At 34.0% G+C, this 20742-nt stretch overlaps 1 protein-coding gene across 1 annotated transcript; it reads left to right on the top strand.

The window, feature by feature from the left end:
- The first annotated feature begins 17523 nt into the window (after window positions 1-17523).
- Window positions 17524-18951, top strand: LOC122403518. The gene has a single exon (XM_043407074.1). It carries the CDS (start codon window positions 17524-17526, stop codon window positions 18949-18951), a length of 1428 nt encoding a protein of 475 aa, XP_043263009.1.
- Window positions 18952-20742: the final 1791 nt, after the last annotated feature.

Raw genomic sequence — 20742 nt, 5'->3', positions numbered from 1 at the left:
GACTGAAACAATTTGACATTTGAAATGTACAAAATATGCAATTAAACAGACTTTTTCATTGCTTAGACTACATTACTATACAATTTAAATTTAGCGCATTTGTAATTCTTTGAATTTCCACTGAAGGGGTCATTCCATGCAAAGTCGGACACCTTTCGGAGTACCATGTCGGATTTTGTTCTAATTTGAATATGTTGTAGTCTTTAGTGATATATAAACGTATCTTGAAGGATTTTAAAAAATTTTTTAAATTGTTGGTTTTACATCTGTTTGAAATATAGATCTCACTTTTTTTCAATAAATAATAGCTGCTAAAGTAAGGAAGTTATAAAAACGAAATTTTAGGTACTTGTAGCAAACCCATGGGAGTACCAAATAAAAATTATTTCAATTAAAAAAAAAATTTTTTTGACTATTTATTTTGCAATTGTTTATAACAAATGTCATTTTTTATAGCGGGGAAATATTTAAAAATCTGAAAAAATGGGCATATAGTCCTCTTTGTCCCCTTTACGGACCAAGTTTTAAAAATACGGACACTTTTAAATTGGCCTTATAAAAATTAATTGAATGGAACGCTGCGTCGCGTCGTGGCACGCTGGCTCGGCCAAATCACGCGTGCCTGCAACAGCCAAGCGGCTATACCTGCTATTGTTACACATAGAGTGTTGGACTGGAAGGTGTAACAGTTATTGGGCACTCATTCTTTGTCAATGACACTTAGCATTATACACATTTAAGCTGTTAATGTTCAATGGAAACCACGAGAAGGTGATGGGTATTCTTCCATCGGGAGGCGGGATAGGATATGATGCGATGTAATAGGATTTGGTTCGGTTAAGGAATAATGGTTAAATTGTACCAATGATCGTCTACCGGATTAAATTGTTTGTTATAAAATTACTTACCTCATAACAGCTACAACTGTTGATTTTTCACTGTCTGAATACATTCGGGTAGTGAAATGCGTTACTTCTTTAGTTGATGTAAATGAGTGAAAATTGCGTGTTCCACAGATTGTTGTAGCCAGTCCACGCCTTTCCAGCCATAATTCCGAATGTTCCTTATATTCTTCTGTTGAGCTGAATTCCAAATGTATATTTTTAATATTGGCAATCGCCCAATCAAATAATTTTTCTGGTGTCGTTATCTGATCTTCCAACGGTCTTTGTAAACTAGCTCGAGCAGCAAGGCGTTTTAAAGAACCACCAATACCATCGCATGCATTTTTGCCATGCGATGTTGCAAAGTAATGCCATTCGGCGTTGATTCCAAAGTCTTCAAAATGGAAATTGAGATTTAATAAACTATATTTATTTTTGTACTGTGATGATGCTCCGTCACAAAAATATTTGATTTTCTTGATAGTTGTGCCATGTGTTTCCTTAAAAAATTCCAGTAATTTCTTCTGGTATAAATGAACTGCAGTGCTGTCATGTTGAAGACAATCCGAAATAATTACAAACTTTTCATGGTTTAAACAATTATCCACCTGATAATATGCAATGAATGTGTGTATTGTCGCCTGTTTGTTGGACCAATGATAATTTTGGATTTCGTCTTGGATAACGAAGGAATAATTTTCCGCAAAATCACCGACGACAACAAATTCATCAGGTCCTACATTTTCTTTAGAATATTTAAAAAAGCTGCTTTGACTTCTTGCAATAAAATCGTGAATTTGCAACTTTGGTAATTGGATTTCTAATTCATCTACAAACTGTGTTGTTGTATATTCAACATTTTCTAAATTGGACCTGTCCGTATTTGTCCACTGACAGCACAAAATGGATACAACACAATGTTGCTCGAATATTTCTTGCAGTTTTTTGCGGATAAGACCAAATCCTGGACAATTTTTGCACTTATTTAGGTTGCAAGATTCACTCGACACTTCGCAACTCATATTTAATAACATTTCCTTGTATGTTACTGGAAAGTCAGAAGGTGCTGGAAGTAATTTTTGCAGTCTGGCACCAGTGAGCAGTAATTTCACATTTTGATGGATTATACATACACATATAGAATGTGTTCCACTGGTTCCTGCTAACACACACTCTTCAGGTCGAAGATAAGAAAATTTACTGAATCCAATTTTCATTGTTGGATTCCGATCTTTAAAAAATGAATATAGTTCTTTTAAATTATTAAGGAGCAAACGTTTTTGGGCCTGCATTTTAAAACCGGCTCTTTTGACAGAGACGAAGTCTTTTTTCCCGGGCATTATTCGACTTACTTCGTCATTATAATACAGAATGATTGCACCACTGATATTGTATGCTCTGGTAATGGCGCTCCTTTCTTTTTATCAGGATAGGACAAGATACCCTTTTGTTCATGTAACTGTTTTGCCATAATTGCCATATGTTTTGAACATCCTATTGCCTGTGTCATTTGTCTAATGCTCCAGGATTTGGAAAGAATAGTAAGCAAATGTAACTGCTCATTATAATTGGTCAACGCACTGTATTTTACTCTCAATTCGGGTAGCACTTCTTCGCAGAAATAATCATGGTCATCATCGGAAACGATGTCCATTAATTTTCGTTTCACCGTTGTTTCTATCAAATGTAATTTTTGTTTTGTAGAAATACGCGACGACAAATGAATGGAATTGATCGGCGACTGATTTAAAACGTTTAACGTTTTATTCAGTGTTTCAATAATTATTGTTTTTTCAACGCACTTTGCCACATCGTTATCCGCACTTTCATCGGGGTCACTATTATTTCAATTTAAAATTTCCACTGACGTAGTTGAAGGTCCAGGTACCGGTTCCTTCACAATGTTTTCACTTTCGTAATCACGTTCATGACTGCACTTTAATTGACAACCATTACAAATAAACTCTTCAACCTGGAGAATTGGGCACTTGTTCTTTAATGTTTCTGTGACACGTCTAGTATCCTTGCAATACTTGTAATGATGTGGTATCGCAAAAGGATTACAACATCTTGTTCGCACCATTCTTGATTTTTACGAAGTCTTTTACGAAACGTTGACTTCACGATTGAACTACGAGAATACGGTAGAACAAATAAGTCGATACATTGACTTCGATTATTGAAAGAGTAGGTCACAAGACGATTGAACTTTGAGTTTTTACGAAATGATTTCTTTGACGACCGAACGACAAGTGATCGAAGTTTCCGGAGCCCGATTCCTCCTCAGCTCGAACCCTCTCCGACACGCGGTTTTGGGGGAGTCAACCGATTTCGCGTTGACTTTTGCGATCGATTGATTGGCCATCGACTTGGGGAAGGAGGATCTATTTTCCTGCCCCGTTTAGGCGGAAAAATTCCTCCCTCACACCCGAACGTGGTGAAGAAAGATTCGCAGGTCACCCTGGACGAAGGTGACCGAGGTTTCCTCCCTAAGTCGAAGACCGGGTTAATTTTGCCGAGGAAAAAACGGGACTCCGGATTAAGATGCGTCAAGTACCTGCACGTGGCTTGCTGCTGTTTTACGGCTATATTGTTCCACGAGTTGACGATGGTTGTTGTAGACCGTGCAACCCGCGGAACAATATAGCCCTTCGCTGGTCAACTCGGGACTAGTGCATTCGGTTCGACAAGGCGATCGTTTAATTTACGATGAAATTTTCTAGATGAGGAATATTCGAAGACTTTTTCGACTTAGTCACAGTTCCGCATCTGGCAACATAAAAGAGCGGAAAACCCCGAGATGATCGAACGGAACAGTTGCAACAGTACTGAAAAATAGGGGCAAGAACCGGGGAAATCTCACCCTTGGTAGGATACAATAGGTTTATGAATCAGCAAAAGAAATGCAGGATGACTCAAAACACAGGTATTAACAGAAAAATATTTGCAGCAATTCATGTTAACGGTAAACAGTGAGTGTCCTGCTAGACCCTCCAGCAGTCCAACACCCTATGTGTAACAATAGCAGGTATAACCGCTTGGCTGTTGCAGGCACGCGTGACTTGGCCGGTCGAGCCAGCGTGCCACGACGCGACGCAGCGTTTCATTCAATTAATTTTTATAAGGCCAATTTTCAAGTGTCCGTATTTTTAAAACTTGGTCCGTAAAGGGGACAAACAGGACTATATGCCCATTTTTTCAGATTTTTAAATATTTCCTCGTTATAAAAAAATGACATTTGTTGTAAACAATTGCAAAATAAATAGTCAAAAAAATTTTTTTTTTAATCGAAATAATTTTTATTTGGTACTCCCATGGGTCTGCTACAAGTACCTAAAATTTCATTTTTATAACTTCCTTACTTTAGCAGCTATTATTTATTGAAAAAAAGTGAGATCTATATTTCAAACAGATGTAAAACCAACAATTTAAAAAATTTTTTAAAATCCTTCAAGATACGTTTATATATCACTAAAGACTACAACATATTCAAATTAGAACAAAATCCGACATGGTACTTCGAAAGATGTCCGACTTCGCATGGAATGACCCTGAGGGGAGTTAGCGGAACACTAACGATCACTAAAACGCCATCTTTCGGATCACGCTCGTGAATGGAGTTTAATCACGAGCGTGATCGTGATTTTATGATCACTGTGATAAATCACTGTTAGTGATTTTGCACGCTATCTCTACTGGGAACTAATTCATTATCATAATCTTTACTATTTGACGTACATCGACAACAACGACAATAGAGAATAAATATGTTTTGTTCGAAGGTAGTTTAGATAATAAAAGTCCAGCTAAAGTTCACTAAATCAGGCATTGATGAAAATTTAATTCATAACTACCATTTAAGAAGAGAATCGTACATTAATAATTTTCTTCAGGCTTGCATGAATTTATTAACTGACAAAGGACTCTCGAGCGACAGTATGGTGGCACGTCGAGTCCAGCTAAAGTTCACTAAATTAGGCATTGACGAAAATTGAAAATATCGTATGTTAGTAATTTTCTTCGAATATATTAATTGTTCAAGGGCTTTCGAACGACAGTATAGTGTGGCATCGATAACTGCGTTAGAGCGAGGAACTAACTGATCGCGGTGCTCGATTTCGCAGTCTTCGTTCAACGTATCAGATCCCCGATCTTCGAATTCTCTATGAAACACGTACGAACATCGGTGCATCGTTTCACCGTCGACTGGAATCTCTGTTCCGGCGCTGTCTTATTTCGAGCGCTGTTCCGCCGTCCTGACCTTAATTGTAGAGTAACCCAGATTACAGAAGCCGAGAGGGAAACGGAGACAGGGTTGGAAGGAGCGCGGGCGGTTAGACGAACGAACAATCTCAGAAACGATAGCACTGAGCAGTTCTGTCGTTAAGGAACTCGTATCGCTGCGCTTTGTTGCGAATTTTTCTAATTTTTCAATTTTAGCCCTAGTCAGAGTGGGCCAAAATTTTAACCGAAAATTTCGTGATATTTCGAGGGGCACATGTTACACCAACTTTCTACTTGAAGTTCATTCTTTAAGGGGGGAGTCTCATGCGAAAGATAGAAAATGGAACCATTTTTCTTAATTTTTTTTTAAGAAAATCCTTTGGGAATACAAAATAATTTTTGTATTAACTTTTAATGTTGTTATCACATCCGCAGTAAACATGTGTTTAAACACTGGCGTTGGTGATTGCAGCTCTCAAAGTCGACTAAATCAAAAAGATTTTTGTTCGATAGGTTTACAGTTATCGCCCGTATCAAAATAATTAATTTAGGTTGCAAATTGACAAAATGGTGAAAGCTTAAAGTAAAAATTGCAAAATTTCATCGTTTCTTCCGCAACTTTTTAATTAAAAAAATATGATAAAGCGAGTTTTTGAGATTTGATCTACAGCACTTAAGAAAGTAACGTTTCGAGAGAAACGCATTTGAAGTCTGCAAGATCATGCTCATCAATCTCAACTGCATATAAAATTCCTTCCAAAATATTGGCACCCAGATGACAAAAACGCTCAAATTTCAACTTTTAATAACAGCAGATGTGTCTTGACCCTGTCGTAAACCTTTCGAAACAGTAATGTCTGAGCTGTACAAGGTAATCACCCGAAGCAATAACTCAGGTAATTGTACAAAAAATGCTATACAAAAAATGTTCTACAATCCACAATACTTGACATTTATCCCTCAAAATTTAACAATACATTCTTAAATATATATACTTTCAAAAAATGAAATTAATTTTTTGAGGTCTCACATGAGACTCCCCCTTAACACGTTGACTGCCAAACCAAAACTCAAGTATCTTTTACGAAACTAAAACTTCGATTTTAGATAATTGTAAGCTACACAACTGAAAATTTATCTTAATATATATTTTCATAATCTCACTAAAATTCATGATTCCTATTCAAATTTCTTTCCTTTGACATTTCAACTTGAGATTTAATTCTTTTAGTTCCATAATGACAAAACCGTTCACCTATACAGGGTGTTTGGTCACCCTTGGGAAAAATTATAATGGGAGATTCTAGATACCAAAATAAGGCGAAAATCAAGAATACCAATTTGTTGATGAAGCTTTCGTTAAAAAGTTATTAATGTTTAAAGTTACGACCGTACTGAATTTTTTTCTCGAAAATGCGCAGGATTTCGGGGATATGTCTATTGACCAAAAATGATTGTAATTGACCACCGCAATCAAAAATAATTTTTTTTGAACGATTTGAAATTTTTTTTCGTCAAAAAATTTTGGCACCTGTCGATTTTTCTTAAAAATTCGTTTTTCATGTTTAATAAATTTGGTTGGCGTTGTACAGAAAAGATGTTTAATACTTTTTTGTAGGTATCCATGAACTCTAGTTCCAATCCAAAATTTCAATGAAATATATTCACTATTGTAGAAGTTATGGCTGTTTGAAAATTGGTCTATTTTTATGGGACTTTTCCCATTTTGCGGTATCAACGAATAACTTTACGAATATTTTTGGAATTTCCACATATTCTTTAAGAAAATACTCGTTGTTTGCATTTCGAAACATTAAAATCGTTCAATCCGTTCAAGAGTTATGATGTTTCAAAAATTCACATGAAATTTCGGGGAATCATTTCAGGCCTCAGAGTATATTTTAGAATTGCTATATATTCTTCACTAAAATACGCATTATTTGCATTTTGAAACATTAAAATCCTTCAATCCGTTCTGAAGTTATGACATTTTGGAGTGACATTTCTGACCAGAAATTATATTTTCGGTAAGGAATTTTTTTTTCGAAAGTCAGTAAGATTTCGTGGGTATCTCTATTGACCAAAAATGATTATAATTGATCCCCATAACCGAAAATAATTTTTTAGACTGATTTGAAATTTTTTAATTTAATTTTTCCAAGGGTGGAAAAATTATTGTATAGTATTCTCCCATTAAAATTTTCCCCAAGGGTGACCGAACACCCTGCACATGGATGACATGACTTTTCACTAAAGAGTTAAAAAAATTAATTTTCACGATTAAATGTTAAAGAAAATAAATCTAGATAGGACCCCAGTTTCTTATTGTGTTAAAACAAAGTTTCGTTTTTGTGGACAATTTTAAAGGTTTGGTCTGGTAGTCAACGTGTTAATTATGGCATTTTAAAATCATCGATATTTGGAACTACGTTGTTGGAATACCCAACGTTTAGGATATGTTAGTCAAACCATCAAATTTTCTCTTCTTCGCAAACAAACCACTTGACTCTCTGGATGAACGTATATTTTCCTACCATTAGAATTCAACAATATATTTTTATTATCGTACCACAAAAGTCGGGATCAAAATAAATCTAATAATTTATGATAGCATCTTGGTGACCTTGTATGATCTTGATTATGGAATATCCAAGATATTACACATTTGGTTGTGTTTGGTTCGAGAGGTCACATATTACACATGACCAAATAGTTTTCCAAAACTCACCTTTTCCGAAATATCAAAATTGTTCACATTTTTTCAAAAGAAATTGTATGCTTGTCATTGCATTTGGTTGTGTTTGGTTCGAAAAGGCACATATTACGCTTAACCAAACAGTTTTCCAAAGTTCACCTTTTCCGCAAAGTTGTTCATATTCTTTTCAAAAGAAATTATATGCTTTTATTGTTGCTACAGTATTACCGATGTTATGACAAATACAATGATATACAGTGTGTCTCACGAGCTCTGTCCATTTAAATATCTTAAAAACTAATGATTTATCGTTATTAATGACTAAATACTTCTCTACAAGAAATTACAAGCTTCATTGAATAGTGGATTAAAAAATTTATAATTCTATTAAAAGCAAACTAATTTCAACAAATAATGCTTCCCTCGAAACCATTTAATTCTTTTGTGAAACATTTTTCAGTATCGTCAACAGTTTCGAAAATATTTTTGTGGATATAGTTTACGAGACACACTGTATAGAAACATAACGACCTTCAAACGACCTCGAATACGAGAAATAGTCGAGGCCACTCAAAGGTCATATTGTCATACATCATTGTATTTGTTTTGATATCAGTTATAACACACCTATGATAAAAGTATCTATATTGGTTTAAAAAGTTTAATTAAATGTCACTGAATTTTTCGAATTCAAGGTCACATTAAAATCATGTTGTAACATTCAAGAAAATATTGATGATCTTGAAATGTCATTTACAGGATGACTCTGAAAAGATAGTTCGTCTGCTATTACATGTGTTTCTTAAAATAGTGTAACATTGTCGTAGGAAGTTTTCTTATACAATTCTAAATAACGGAGATACTTCAGTGTTTCTATTTAAATATTCAACCTCATAGAACCGTGTAAAGATCGTCACACATTTAGGAACGCAATAAACGAATGACAACGTCGAAACGACCGTAGTAAAAAGAACATAAATTGGAACTCAACAATTTTTTTTTAATTAGTACCATTCGAATTGTTTATTAGCAATTCGGTAGGAATATTGATAGCGAATTACAATTGTTAAGAAAGTTCTGGTTATTTTTAAAATCACAAAATTTGTAATACTTTAGGATCTTTAAATTATATTTAATAGAAGTAGTACTAAAGGACATTTTATTTTTAAAAAATTTGCAACAACGAAAAATAAGGTGATCCACAGTAATTTTGTTATTATTTTGCATGTGAAAGCATGATAAAATTTATAATAAATGTATACGATATTAAATATAAAAAACAAGTTTAGTTTATATTATTGGAGAACGAAACAATTGAATTAAATAAAAATAAATAAAAAAGTAAATGAAATAAAAATTTCGTTGAACGTGAACCGATATATCACGAAGTGTCTATATGTATAACTGTGCACACGAAACGTTGTTAGCCCAATACCAGAGTGAAATACGAACAGTATTTATTGATTGAAATAAAAGAAAAAATTATACAAAAACTTATGTTCAGTTTCTTACGAAAGTTATGAGAAATAGAAAGTATGATACAATTGGTAATAAATTGAGTTACCTTTGATGAATATGTATTGCTTGAAATATGAAAATAAATTGATATATAAATCCCTTCATCTGCGTCTGCGCATCGAGAAACTAATTGGCGATGAAAATAAAAGTAAAACACGAAGGTGGGCGCCACACGATAAAAAGTTTAATCAATTTTTCATCCAGTTTCATCGCGGTACTTTATGTTTCCAGTAAAATGTAAAATCAATTAAAGATCAAAAGCTGGAGAGAAGCACTCCGGAAAAATATTCTAGGAGCGTGCATCGCTATCGAAACGAACCTCTCCAAATCATACATCAAACGTGGGCTTTTTTTTTACTTTTTTTATTTCAAACTCAAGTTTTTTTCACTGAAATCAGTTCGAAATATTCACAGATGAATTCTAAGCATCTATGAAAGGAAACGAAGTTTGTGCAAACGTTCATGCTCCAATTTATTTACATACATTTTTTGTGTACACCTATCTTATTTACAACGCTGATGGGGAAATTTATGGAAACCATACATGCGATTTGTTTTTAATCGTGACCAGAATTACCGTTATCAAGCAAAATTGTGAAATTCTTTTCATGATCTTTACGAATTTATTGCAGTAAATATTATTTGCAAAATTAAGAATGACAAAACATATGTTCGTTGAAATTTTCCCAGACTATTTTTTAGACTAGTTTTCTTCATACCTTTCTATTATGTTAATATAATGTGTAGCACAATTTATAAATTCCCTTTGAACTACACACTCATTTTAAATTCAAATTGAATACTTAATCAGATTTAATACTTCTTTGAATTTTTAAATGTAATACAAATATTTTACTTGCCATCGTACATTGACATAGCAATTAAATAATAATAATTAGTAGTACAAAACGCGCATAAAATATAAAAAATATTATAGGTGGTTGCCTTCTGTTTCGAGTAATGAATGGCCAATGTTTGAAAATTTCTTTAAGAAAAGTATTTAACGGAATAAACTAAAACTTTTGGTACTTATGAAAACGTTGCACGAATTTTCATTACGTAATTTACTCTAATAATGAATCAGTTATTAATATTATTATTATTATTCCGGTGTTGAAGTGAAAAATTACTCCTAATATACAAAATTCAACTTTCTCATATGAAATGTAAAGTGAATTTATGCTTGTTCAGAAAGGAGCTATTTTTTCTGTACTATAAGTCGCATTAATTGTGTTTCACTATTTTAAAATAAATTCCTTCAATTAATCGCGTTAGATTTTATTATTAGTATTAGTGCCAAAAATATACTATAGTAATTTCCCAATAATTCATTCATATAGTGTTACATTATTGCTTATACACCAAAAATAAAATTGTTTACAAAATGAAAAAAAGTTTCCATAACTCGTAAGTTCCAAATGGAACAACCGAATATTAACAAACTTGAATAATTTCATGCGTTCGCGTATCAAACAATTCTATCGCAATAAATGAAAACTCAAGAGCAAATGGATTAATAATGTAGCGAGCTCATCAACTATTTACTGGAAAAACGAGGTATGAATTTTTCAGTGTTTATCACAAGTTTCAAACGATGTTGCATTTCGATTATTACTATGTGGTCATTTTCAAGTTCTGCAAAAGTGGAGTCATTTTAAATTAAATTCTGACAGCAAAAGAATATTTTTTCCAAAGAACATTTGACCTCATATATTTTTCATTATTATAATATATTTGTTCCAACATTCATTTTATTAAATGTTACAAGTATATCATTAAAAATAGTGACTTTCAATGGCAAAAAATATTTATGTATCCCTGTCTTACGATTATTATTATTATTATTATTATCATTCCTTTGTCATACATATAATCTATATAAAAGGAAGAAATAAACTATTGTAACTAGGAATGTATCAGATAACCATGACATAAATATGAAATAGAAAATAATGAAAGTACTTATAAATTGTTGAAACAAGTAAACAGGAATATTTCTAGGCGTTTCACTAACGAGATTAGTCATAAGCACATATGAAAATTACAAGCAACATGTTTTTATCGATTATAGAATGGCATAAAAAACGTGAATTGGGGATTCTAAGCGGCTTGCTATTCCGAAGGGTAATTAAAACGAACTATTATCGTTTCGAAAAATTCGATGCTTCGATTTGGTTCAGGTAAATGGAGAACAATTGACCGCTGTGCAACGATTGCGGGAGTAAATATCGCTGATGAACAGGACCAGCGACGAGTATAAAATATTCGCGTTCCCGTTTACAGCGAAACGGAATGAAACATTCGTTATTAGCGTTTCGACGGAGGGATATTGTTTTCCAGCCGCAGGTCTGTGTTCGTAAGAGCCAGTCTGTGCGCGTGCAGCGCGGTTAGATGGCTCAATAACGAGCATTGTACGATTCCCGTGACCCGCGTCGCATCGATCACATCGCGCTTCGAGCGTTATCATTCCCTCCTTTCTGATAGCTGCGCGCGACCAATAAAGGGAAAACTGGCGGGAACGACTTCAGCTCACCGTGGAAATTCAACCAAACCCTTCTCCATCTTCCAATTTCAAAGATGGCCACTCGAAAGATGATTAGGGTGAAATTCCAGTTATGAATAAACTTTGACAATTATTTTAAGAAAATTATCCTTAGAAAGTGTTATATTGTGATTTAAGGAACCATTTTAATTGGTCATAATCTACATATATTGAAATTCGTTATATCAAAACTTATGAAATAACTCTGACAATGTATTAGATATACGTATATACGGTTAATTTGTAAATATTCATAGAACGAATTTAATCAGTATGTTTTTGTATACAAATATAAGATAGCTAATTTGAAAAGTTTATGTTAAAAAATTGGCCAAATTGGTATAACTCCAAGCAGAACTGTGATGGAGCCTCGCATGACACCCCATAAATTTTCAAAGTTATTTTTCACGATAACAGAAGAATTTCATTGTATATTTTTTACTTGTTTTTGCATATTATAATCACCTACTTTCCGGTTATACTACAGTTATCGAGATACCCTGTATACAAGTGTATTAAAGAAAGACTAAAGTATGTATATCTAAATAATCTTATCAAAAAAAAATACCTATCTGGTTTTGGAAATAGCTTTGTATTTGATTAAATATCTAATTAATTCATTTCTTCTGTTACTGTGGTTATGCAATGTTGATTGGGAAGTATTTATTTAAAAATAATTTTTTTTTAAGTCGAAACGGACCAACAATCTAGTAAATGTTTGTTATTTTAGGGTTACGTTAAATAAATATTGGATACATTACATTTTTGTTTAATTTTTTGAGTATTTCATGTAATTTCATATGCATGAAACGACATTGCCAAACGCCGAGTATCAAAAACAATAATTTTTCAAATTCACTGCGTAGCTTAATACCTAAATATATGATATACTGTTTTTTTTCTTCTTCGAAGACATACAATATTTTTAACTCCTTTTCAAGAATAGTTCCACGACATTAAACAATATTGAATGAAAAATATGGATTTCAAGCTGAAAATCACACATAAATATTTGGCAATTGAACAATAATTCATAACTGGGTGCATATCAATAACTGGCACTTTACCCTAACACTTTTTGCGCATATGTACATATCTTCTTGACATACAATTTTGCAGGGGCTATTACCATGAAGCTAATGAGACTTCAGCTTCGGACTCCCACGTAGAAGAAGCTCTCGAGAGCTCTTTATTTGCTTATTTTTTAATTTAACTCCTATCCAGAAGCATACAAGAATAATCTTATTATTCTTGACAAATATAAATAACCTCCTAACTTTCTCTTTATTTAAACGTAATATCTGCGAACTTATTATTAATGCATTTAATAATGATGTATATACAATTCTTCTTTGTGTTAGGTTCTCAAAACCTAAGAATAATTAATTCCTTTTTGCATCTTCATTTCATAACAGTCCAGCCAATTGCAGACAATTAGACAGTCAAGCTATTAAAATAGCCTACTAAATGCACTTAATAATGATTTATATACAATTCTTCTTTGTGTTAGGTTCTCAAAACCTAAGAATAATTAATTCCTTTTTGCATCTTCATTTCATAACAGTCCAGCCAATTGCAGACAATTAGACAGTCAAGCTATTAAAATAGCCTACTAAATGCACTTAATAATGATGTATATACAATTCTTCTTTGTGTTAGGTTCTCAAAACCTAAGAATAATTCATTCCTTTTTGCATCTTCATTTCGTATCAGTCTAGCCAATTGCAGACAATTAGACAGTCAAGCTATTAAAATAGCCTACTAAATGCACTTAATAATGATGTATATAGAGTTCGGTTGAAACCGTGATACTGAGCTGACGTGTTTGTCAACACCGAGCGTGCTGTGAACGCGAGTGCCAAGTACAGTGCCAATCAAATCTTATAGGTATTCATGATAGTCTGTGTTACTGTGAATTAGTGAATATTACTAAATTGTTATAAACCAACTTCTTAACCCATTTCTACGCCATTCTCGGTGCAACCTATTCACCGAAATGGCTTCTGACCACGGAAATTTGGTACCCCAAACTGTTAATAATGATTCTAACGCACCACGACGAAGCTACAATAAGGTAGTACAAAGTGATTGCTTCCCCAAAAAAGATCAAGCGATCATAATCGAAGCCAAAGATGGAATTCAACTAAGAGATGACGCTCATGCATTAGGCAGAATTACCAATCCAGCGAATATTAGATTTATGTCAAGAGTATCCAACGGTAGAATTTGTGTCTTTTTGGCGAGTAAGAAAATCGCGGACGACCTCACCGATAAATATAAACACATTAAAGTTAACGGTATCGATGTAACCGTAAGGCTGTTAATCAGCAAAGCTCAACGTATAATACTTTCAAACGTTTGCCCAACAATCCCTCACTCAATAATTGAAGGAATACTTGATGAAATTGGAGTAAAAAGAGAATCAGCTGTATCATTCCTAAGAGTTGGCATGGCAGAAGAGGGTTTTACGCACATCCTCAGTTTTCGTCGCCAATTATATGTCCATCCAGATGACACACACAAAATCCCAGACTCAATCAAAATTGAATATGAACAAACCACATACTGGATTTATCCTTTCACAGATACATTAAAATGCTTCATATGTAATAAAGAGGGTCACGTCGCAAAAAACTGTAAAACCGAAAAAAACCAACCCTTGCTATCTGAATCTCCACAAACAAGTGTCTTTATAAAACCTCAAGACCCCAAAATAGCGCCAATAGTATCAAATATTGATAGTACAAACATGGCAAAAGAATCAGAAAACCCTAGGGACAATACGGCAACAGAAACCATGGACATAGATCCATTGATCAGAACCTCAAAACGCACAAGATCCGAAATGACCGACGATTCAAGCCTCACCACAGAAGGAACCAACGATTCAAACCACGCCACAGAAAAATCAATCAGTCTTCAACAAATCCTGGAAACTGAATCGAAATGCAAGCAGCCAAAGAAAAAACCAAATGTTGCAACAAAGAGCGATAAAAGCATAGATGACATGTTGCAACCAGTTAAACACGTACTAGAAGAACCTGGTAAAATGTTAAACTTCTACCAACTTAAAAGCTTTATTGAAAACACACTTGGATCTCCCAACACTAGAGAGATTGCAACAGAATACACAGACGACGTAGAAGCTCTAGCGAATTTTATGAAAGAGATATACCCTTACCTCACAGACCGTTGCATCAAAAACAGATTCACAAGAATCACGAGAAAGCTAGTTAAATCTACCAAGGCTGATCACTCAATGAGCTCTCCTACTCCTTCGGATTGCTCAGATACTCCTCAGTGCTCCGAAGACGAACACACCAATTAAATATCAAACAAAAAATACCGTTCAATAAGTATAAATGCTAAGGAAGATTATACAATGGAATCTTAATAGTTTCAAAGCACGTTTTGAATTCTTACAAAAATTGCTCCAGGATCATCGGCCATGTGTATTATGCCTGCAGGAAACCAATTTCAAAGCAAATGAAACTATCAGTATTAAAGGTTTTAAAGTAGTCCAAAAAATAGAAGGAATGCCTTGATCGCGAGCGGCGGAGTAGCAATCTACATGAAACAAAGCCTAAATTACACAGAAATACCGCTAAACACTAATATTGAAGCAATTGCGGTCTCAATCATTCTATATCAAAAAGAAATATGTATATGCAACGTCTATATTCCAAATAACCACCAATTTCAAGAAGCCGAATTAATCAACATTATAAAGCAACTCCCCAAACCTTTCTTATTAATGGGAGATTTCAACAGCCATAATACAATGTGGGGATCTGCAAACACAGACACTAGAGGAAAACTAATTGGAAATATAATACTCAAATCAGATATCATCTTGTTGAATAATTCCGAACCCACTCATTTCAACATGTCAAATGGCTCTTACAGCTCAATAGACCTAACCTTTTGCAGCCCCAACATTTTCAACAGCACTAAATACGAAATTTCAACCGAGTTATATAACAGCGACCACTTTCCCATTATCATTGAACTAATAGACAATAATGCTGATAACCATATAATACAACCTAGATGGAAATTCAAAAAAGCCGACTGGCCGCTATACCGCCACGAAATAAATCAAAACCTTCCATCATTACAAACGCCTGATGCCTCAAACTGTTCGGAAATAAACCAAATATTAAAAGAGTTTGAAGAATTAATCATCCATGCTGCCACAAAATCCATACCTAAAACATCAAATAATACAGAGAAAAAAATATCCCTTGGTGGAATGATGAATGCTGCAATGTAATTAAGGAAAAGAAACATGCCTTCAACGTATACAAAAAACATAAAACTGATTCCAATTTAATAGAGTTCAAGCGGGCAAGGGCCAAAGCAAGAAAAGTCCTTAAACAAGCAAAAAAGAATTCGTGGATAAATTACATCGCATCCTTAACAAAGACCACTCCATGTGAACAAATATGGAATAAACTGAAGAAAATTAATGGCCAGAAAGTAAGTTCCCAAATTACTGCAATCAAGAGTTCTGAAAACTCAATTACCATAGACGCTAAAGAAATTGCCAACCTTCTAGCTACTACTTTTGCAAATAATTCGAGTAATAAAAATTTCGACCCAAACTTTCTCAAAATTAAAGCTAGAGTTGAAGAGAATTCAAGACACGAGCATATCATCTCTCAGACGAGCAACCACCCCCTTAACATGAAAATTCTTCCTACAGAATTAAAATCGGCGCTAAAATCTGTTAAAAATTCCAGTCCAGGACCCGACAACATTCCAAATATTTTTATACAACAACTACCAAAAGCAGGAATAAATTATTTATTAGATATCTATAACTGCATATGGCTGAATGGTGTCTTCCCTACCAAGTGGCAAGAAGCAATAGTAGTGCCCATTCTAAAACCTGGAAAAAACAAGCTTCGAATCGACAGCTACAGACCTATCGCCCTGACATGTTGCCTATGCAAACTGCTAGAGAAAGTAATCTGCAAAAGACTGCGATGGTATTTGGAGACCAATAACCTACTAGGAAAAAATCAAAATGGGTTTAGACAGTATCGTTCGACGATGGACAACCTTGCAATGTTAGATATAAACATTTGCGAAGCCTTCCTTAGAAAACAACATCTAATAGCAATATGCTTAGACATTGAGAAGGCTTACGACATGCTTTGGAGACACCGAATAATACAACAACTTATAAAGTGGAACATAAGTGGAAGCATGATACAATTTATATACAATTTCCTAAAAGCAGATCTATATATGTCCGTGTCAACGGCAATTTATCCAAGAAAGTTGAAATCTTAAATGGGGTACCGCAGGGATCTGTACTAAGCGTAATTTTATTCTTGATTGCAATAAACGATATCGCTGAAGTCTTCTCTAAACCAGTTAAATACACCATATTCGCTAACGACTGTACCTTCTTTATAACTGGGAAAAGTCTAAGCACCAGTCAGCAAATCCTTCAAGACAATTTAGATAGACTCCAAAAATACGCCCTACAAACTGGATTTAAATTCTCAAAAAACAAAACCACCGTTACAGTTTTTTCAAAACAAAGAACAACACAAAACCACCAACTACAGCTACACTTAGGCCAGCACCAACTCTTGATAACAAGCACTCCAAAAATCCTCGGTCTAATTTTTGATAACAAATACACTTGGATGCCATTCCTTAAAAAGCTCAAAGAAGAATGTGTCAAGAGATTAAATATATTGAAGGTCATCGCTTCGAAAAACTGGGGGGCTGAATTCCAAATTCTAATTAATACATATAAGGCCTTAGTTCTGTCTAAACTAGATTATGGATCAATCGTCTACGATTCTGCAAAACCACGCGTTCTAAAATTATTAGCACCTATACATAATGCCGGAGCTAGAATAGTCACTGGAGCTTTCCGAACGAGTCCGGTAAATGCAATTCTATGTGAAGCTGGTCTAATACGACTGGAAACTCGAAGAAAACAACTGAGCTTATCGTATGCAGCAACCAGATTATCAACGCCTTCAAATCCTATCTACGAGAAATTAACTAACATCGCCCATTTCAATGAATTTAAGGAAAAACCCAAACTTCCGGAACCGTTAAATAGTAGAGTCAAAACATACTGGCAAGAACTAAATATGGATACACCAAAAATCATATCAAGAATACAGTATCAAATTCCACCATGGACGATAGATCCTCCTTGCATACTCGATAAAATTCTGAAAGCAGGCAAACAAATTAACCCAAACGTTCTCAAAAGTCTATATACTGAATTATCGAATGAATACCCGTACCATACGCAAATTTTCACTGATGCTTCAAAATCAGGACAGGGGACTGGATGTGCGGTATGCACTCCCGAACATGAGATCCTATTCAGGCTCCCGGAAACATTCACAATATTCACTAGTGAAGCGTTAGCTGTTCTACAAGCCTTGAAGTACATAGAAGAAACAACACATAATAAATCCATCATTCTAACTGATTCTAAAAGCGTCCTACTCGCCCTACAAAATTTGGAAACAAACAACACTGTAATCCAAAACATTATTGAATTAAATGAAACACTTAAGCGAGACAAAAGAGAAGTGTTATATTCCTGGATTCCCTCCCATATTGGTATTGAAGGTAATGAAAAGGCTGATACAGCAGCAAAACTGGCTAGCTCCAGTACAGCTATAACGAAATGTGAACAGGCAACTCATCAAGACATCCAAAAGCATTGCACCAAGGCGCAAACGGAAGTGTGGAATGAAGAATGGAGAAATAGCAGACCAACTAAGCTACATAAAGTTCGAAATAATATACATGACTTCAATCCGGCGCTACTACTAAATAGAAAAGACCAAGTGAAAATAACCCGACTAAGAATAGGACACTCGAACTGGACACACTCATACCTTATCACAAAAACCGAACCAAATTCCTGCGACACCTGTAACGTACGAAATAGTATTGAACACATCTTGACAATCTGCCCTAAATACAATATGAAGAGGATCCAACACAAGTTACAAAACTCACTAACGATCTTACGAGAAACAGATTCCTGCAGAAAAGTTTTAAACTTCTTAAAAGACATCAATGTATACCAATTGCTCTAAATATGATTAGCCCCACTAAGTAACCCAACTGTGGTCACTAATAACCTAAAAGGTGCATGTGACCTAAAACGCTCAATAAAAAAAAAAAAAATGATGTATATACAATTCTTCCTTGTGTTAGCTTCTCAAAATCTAAGAATAACTCACTCCTTTTTGCGTCTTCATTTCGTATCAGTCCAGCCAATTGCAGACAATTAGGCAGTCAAGCTATTAAAATAGCCTACTAAATGCACTTAATAATGATGTATATACAATTCTTCTTTGTGTTAGGTTCTCAAAACCTAAAAATAATTCATTCCTTTTTGCATCTTCATTTCGTATCAGTCTAGCCAATTGCAGACAATTAGACAGTCAAGCTATTAAAATAGCCTACTAAATACACTTAATAATGATGTATATACAATTCTTCCTTGTGTTAGCTTCTCAAAATCTAAGAATAACTCACTCCTTTTTGCGTCTTCATTTCGTATCAGTCCAGCCAATTGCAGACAATTAGGCAGTCAAGCTATTAAAATAGCCTACTTTTAGCTGGAGTTTTTCCCGCTTGGGAATGACCATTTAACTGTAGCTTTCGCTACAAAAATCGAAGCTAGCAGTACGTCAATCACAGATACTGACGAATCTAATTGGCCGCTTCCAACTAGTCTCTTTTAGTATTTAAGGAAGCAACTCTGTCCATAATGTACATTTTCAACCGAAACTCTCAAGTGGAGACTCTCAATGGAAGATTCTCAAATATACGACTTATCGAACATACAACTCTGATTTCTTTCCTGGGCATCTTACAACAGACCTAACCCACGTATTCTATGTATCTGTATATTATACCTGTGTATCTCTATTTGTACTTTCCCATCTGCAGTGTGTGGTGATTGTTAGTCGACACACAACGTGCAAATACAAAACACGACTTACTGATCAAACGATCGTGCAAGCCCCAACACTCTAATACTATTTTCGCCACTCTCAAAATTGATAACCGCAAGAACATCGTGTTGTTTCTATTTTTAACATATATCCTTGTTCAATTTTATAAGTTGTCGAGTTAAATTTTTAGTAAGTATTTCATTCACTCCACAATTTTGGGTATTAAAAGCCTAAGAAATAATTAGCTGCTCTAGAAATGGTATTAAAAATAAATAAGAATAACTTCTTTTAACACAAGCATTATCCAACTTCATAGAGAAAATGAATACATTATTTTACCACTATTTTATTATTTATAAAATAATACTATTATTTCCAATTAATTTTTATGTTATCCTCCTTATATCAGAACTATGTATGTAAAAATTTTCATATTTTACAGTCAAGATACATTTTGAATGTCCTTTTTTTGTTCTTAATTTTATGCCAAAACTATAAATGTGTAGGTTGGATAAGAATGATAATTATACCCTAAATTTGATTCATAAATATGAATTATTACCAAAAGTTCAAATTGTACATTTAGGGAACGTCATTGTTTCAAAAAAATTTGAAATTTGTATTCTTTTATAAGAACAATACAAAACAACAATTTATATTTACTGTAAAATTAATTGTCGTCGCTAATAGAGGGATATTTTCATAATATTAACCTTTGTCTTTCATGAAAACGTTTCAAAATAAAGAAAGGTCCCCTAAGTCAAATAACTTCAGGCTCCAATAACTATAGATCCGGCATTGGACTTATGAAATAGGCAGATAAAACGTTTGATGAACACAATATAAATGAAAGGATTTAAATGAATTAATAATTTTGTTCTGTCTGAAGTTATACAATCAATAAGTGTTTATACAACGATGAAC

Source organism: Colletes gigas, unplaced genomic scaffold, assembly GCF_013123115.1.
Source record: "Colletes gigas isolate AHSC1104 unplaced genomic scaffold, ASM1312311v1 Colletes_gigas_Sc00057, whole genome shotgun sequence".
Classification (NCBI taxonomy): Eukaryota; Metazoa; Arthropoda; class Insecta; order Hymenoptera; family Colletidae; genus Colletes; species Colletes gigas.
The sequence above is the reverse complement of the archived record's forward strand: the minus strand, read 5'-3'. Positions and strand labels throughout refer to the sequence as shown.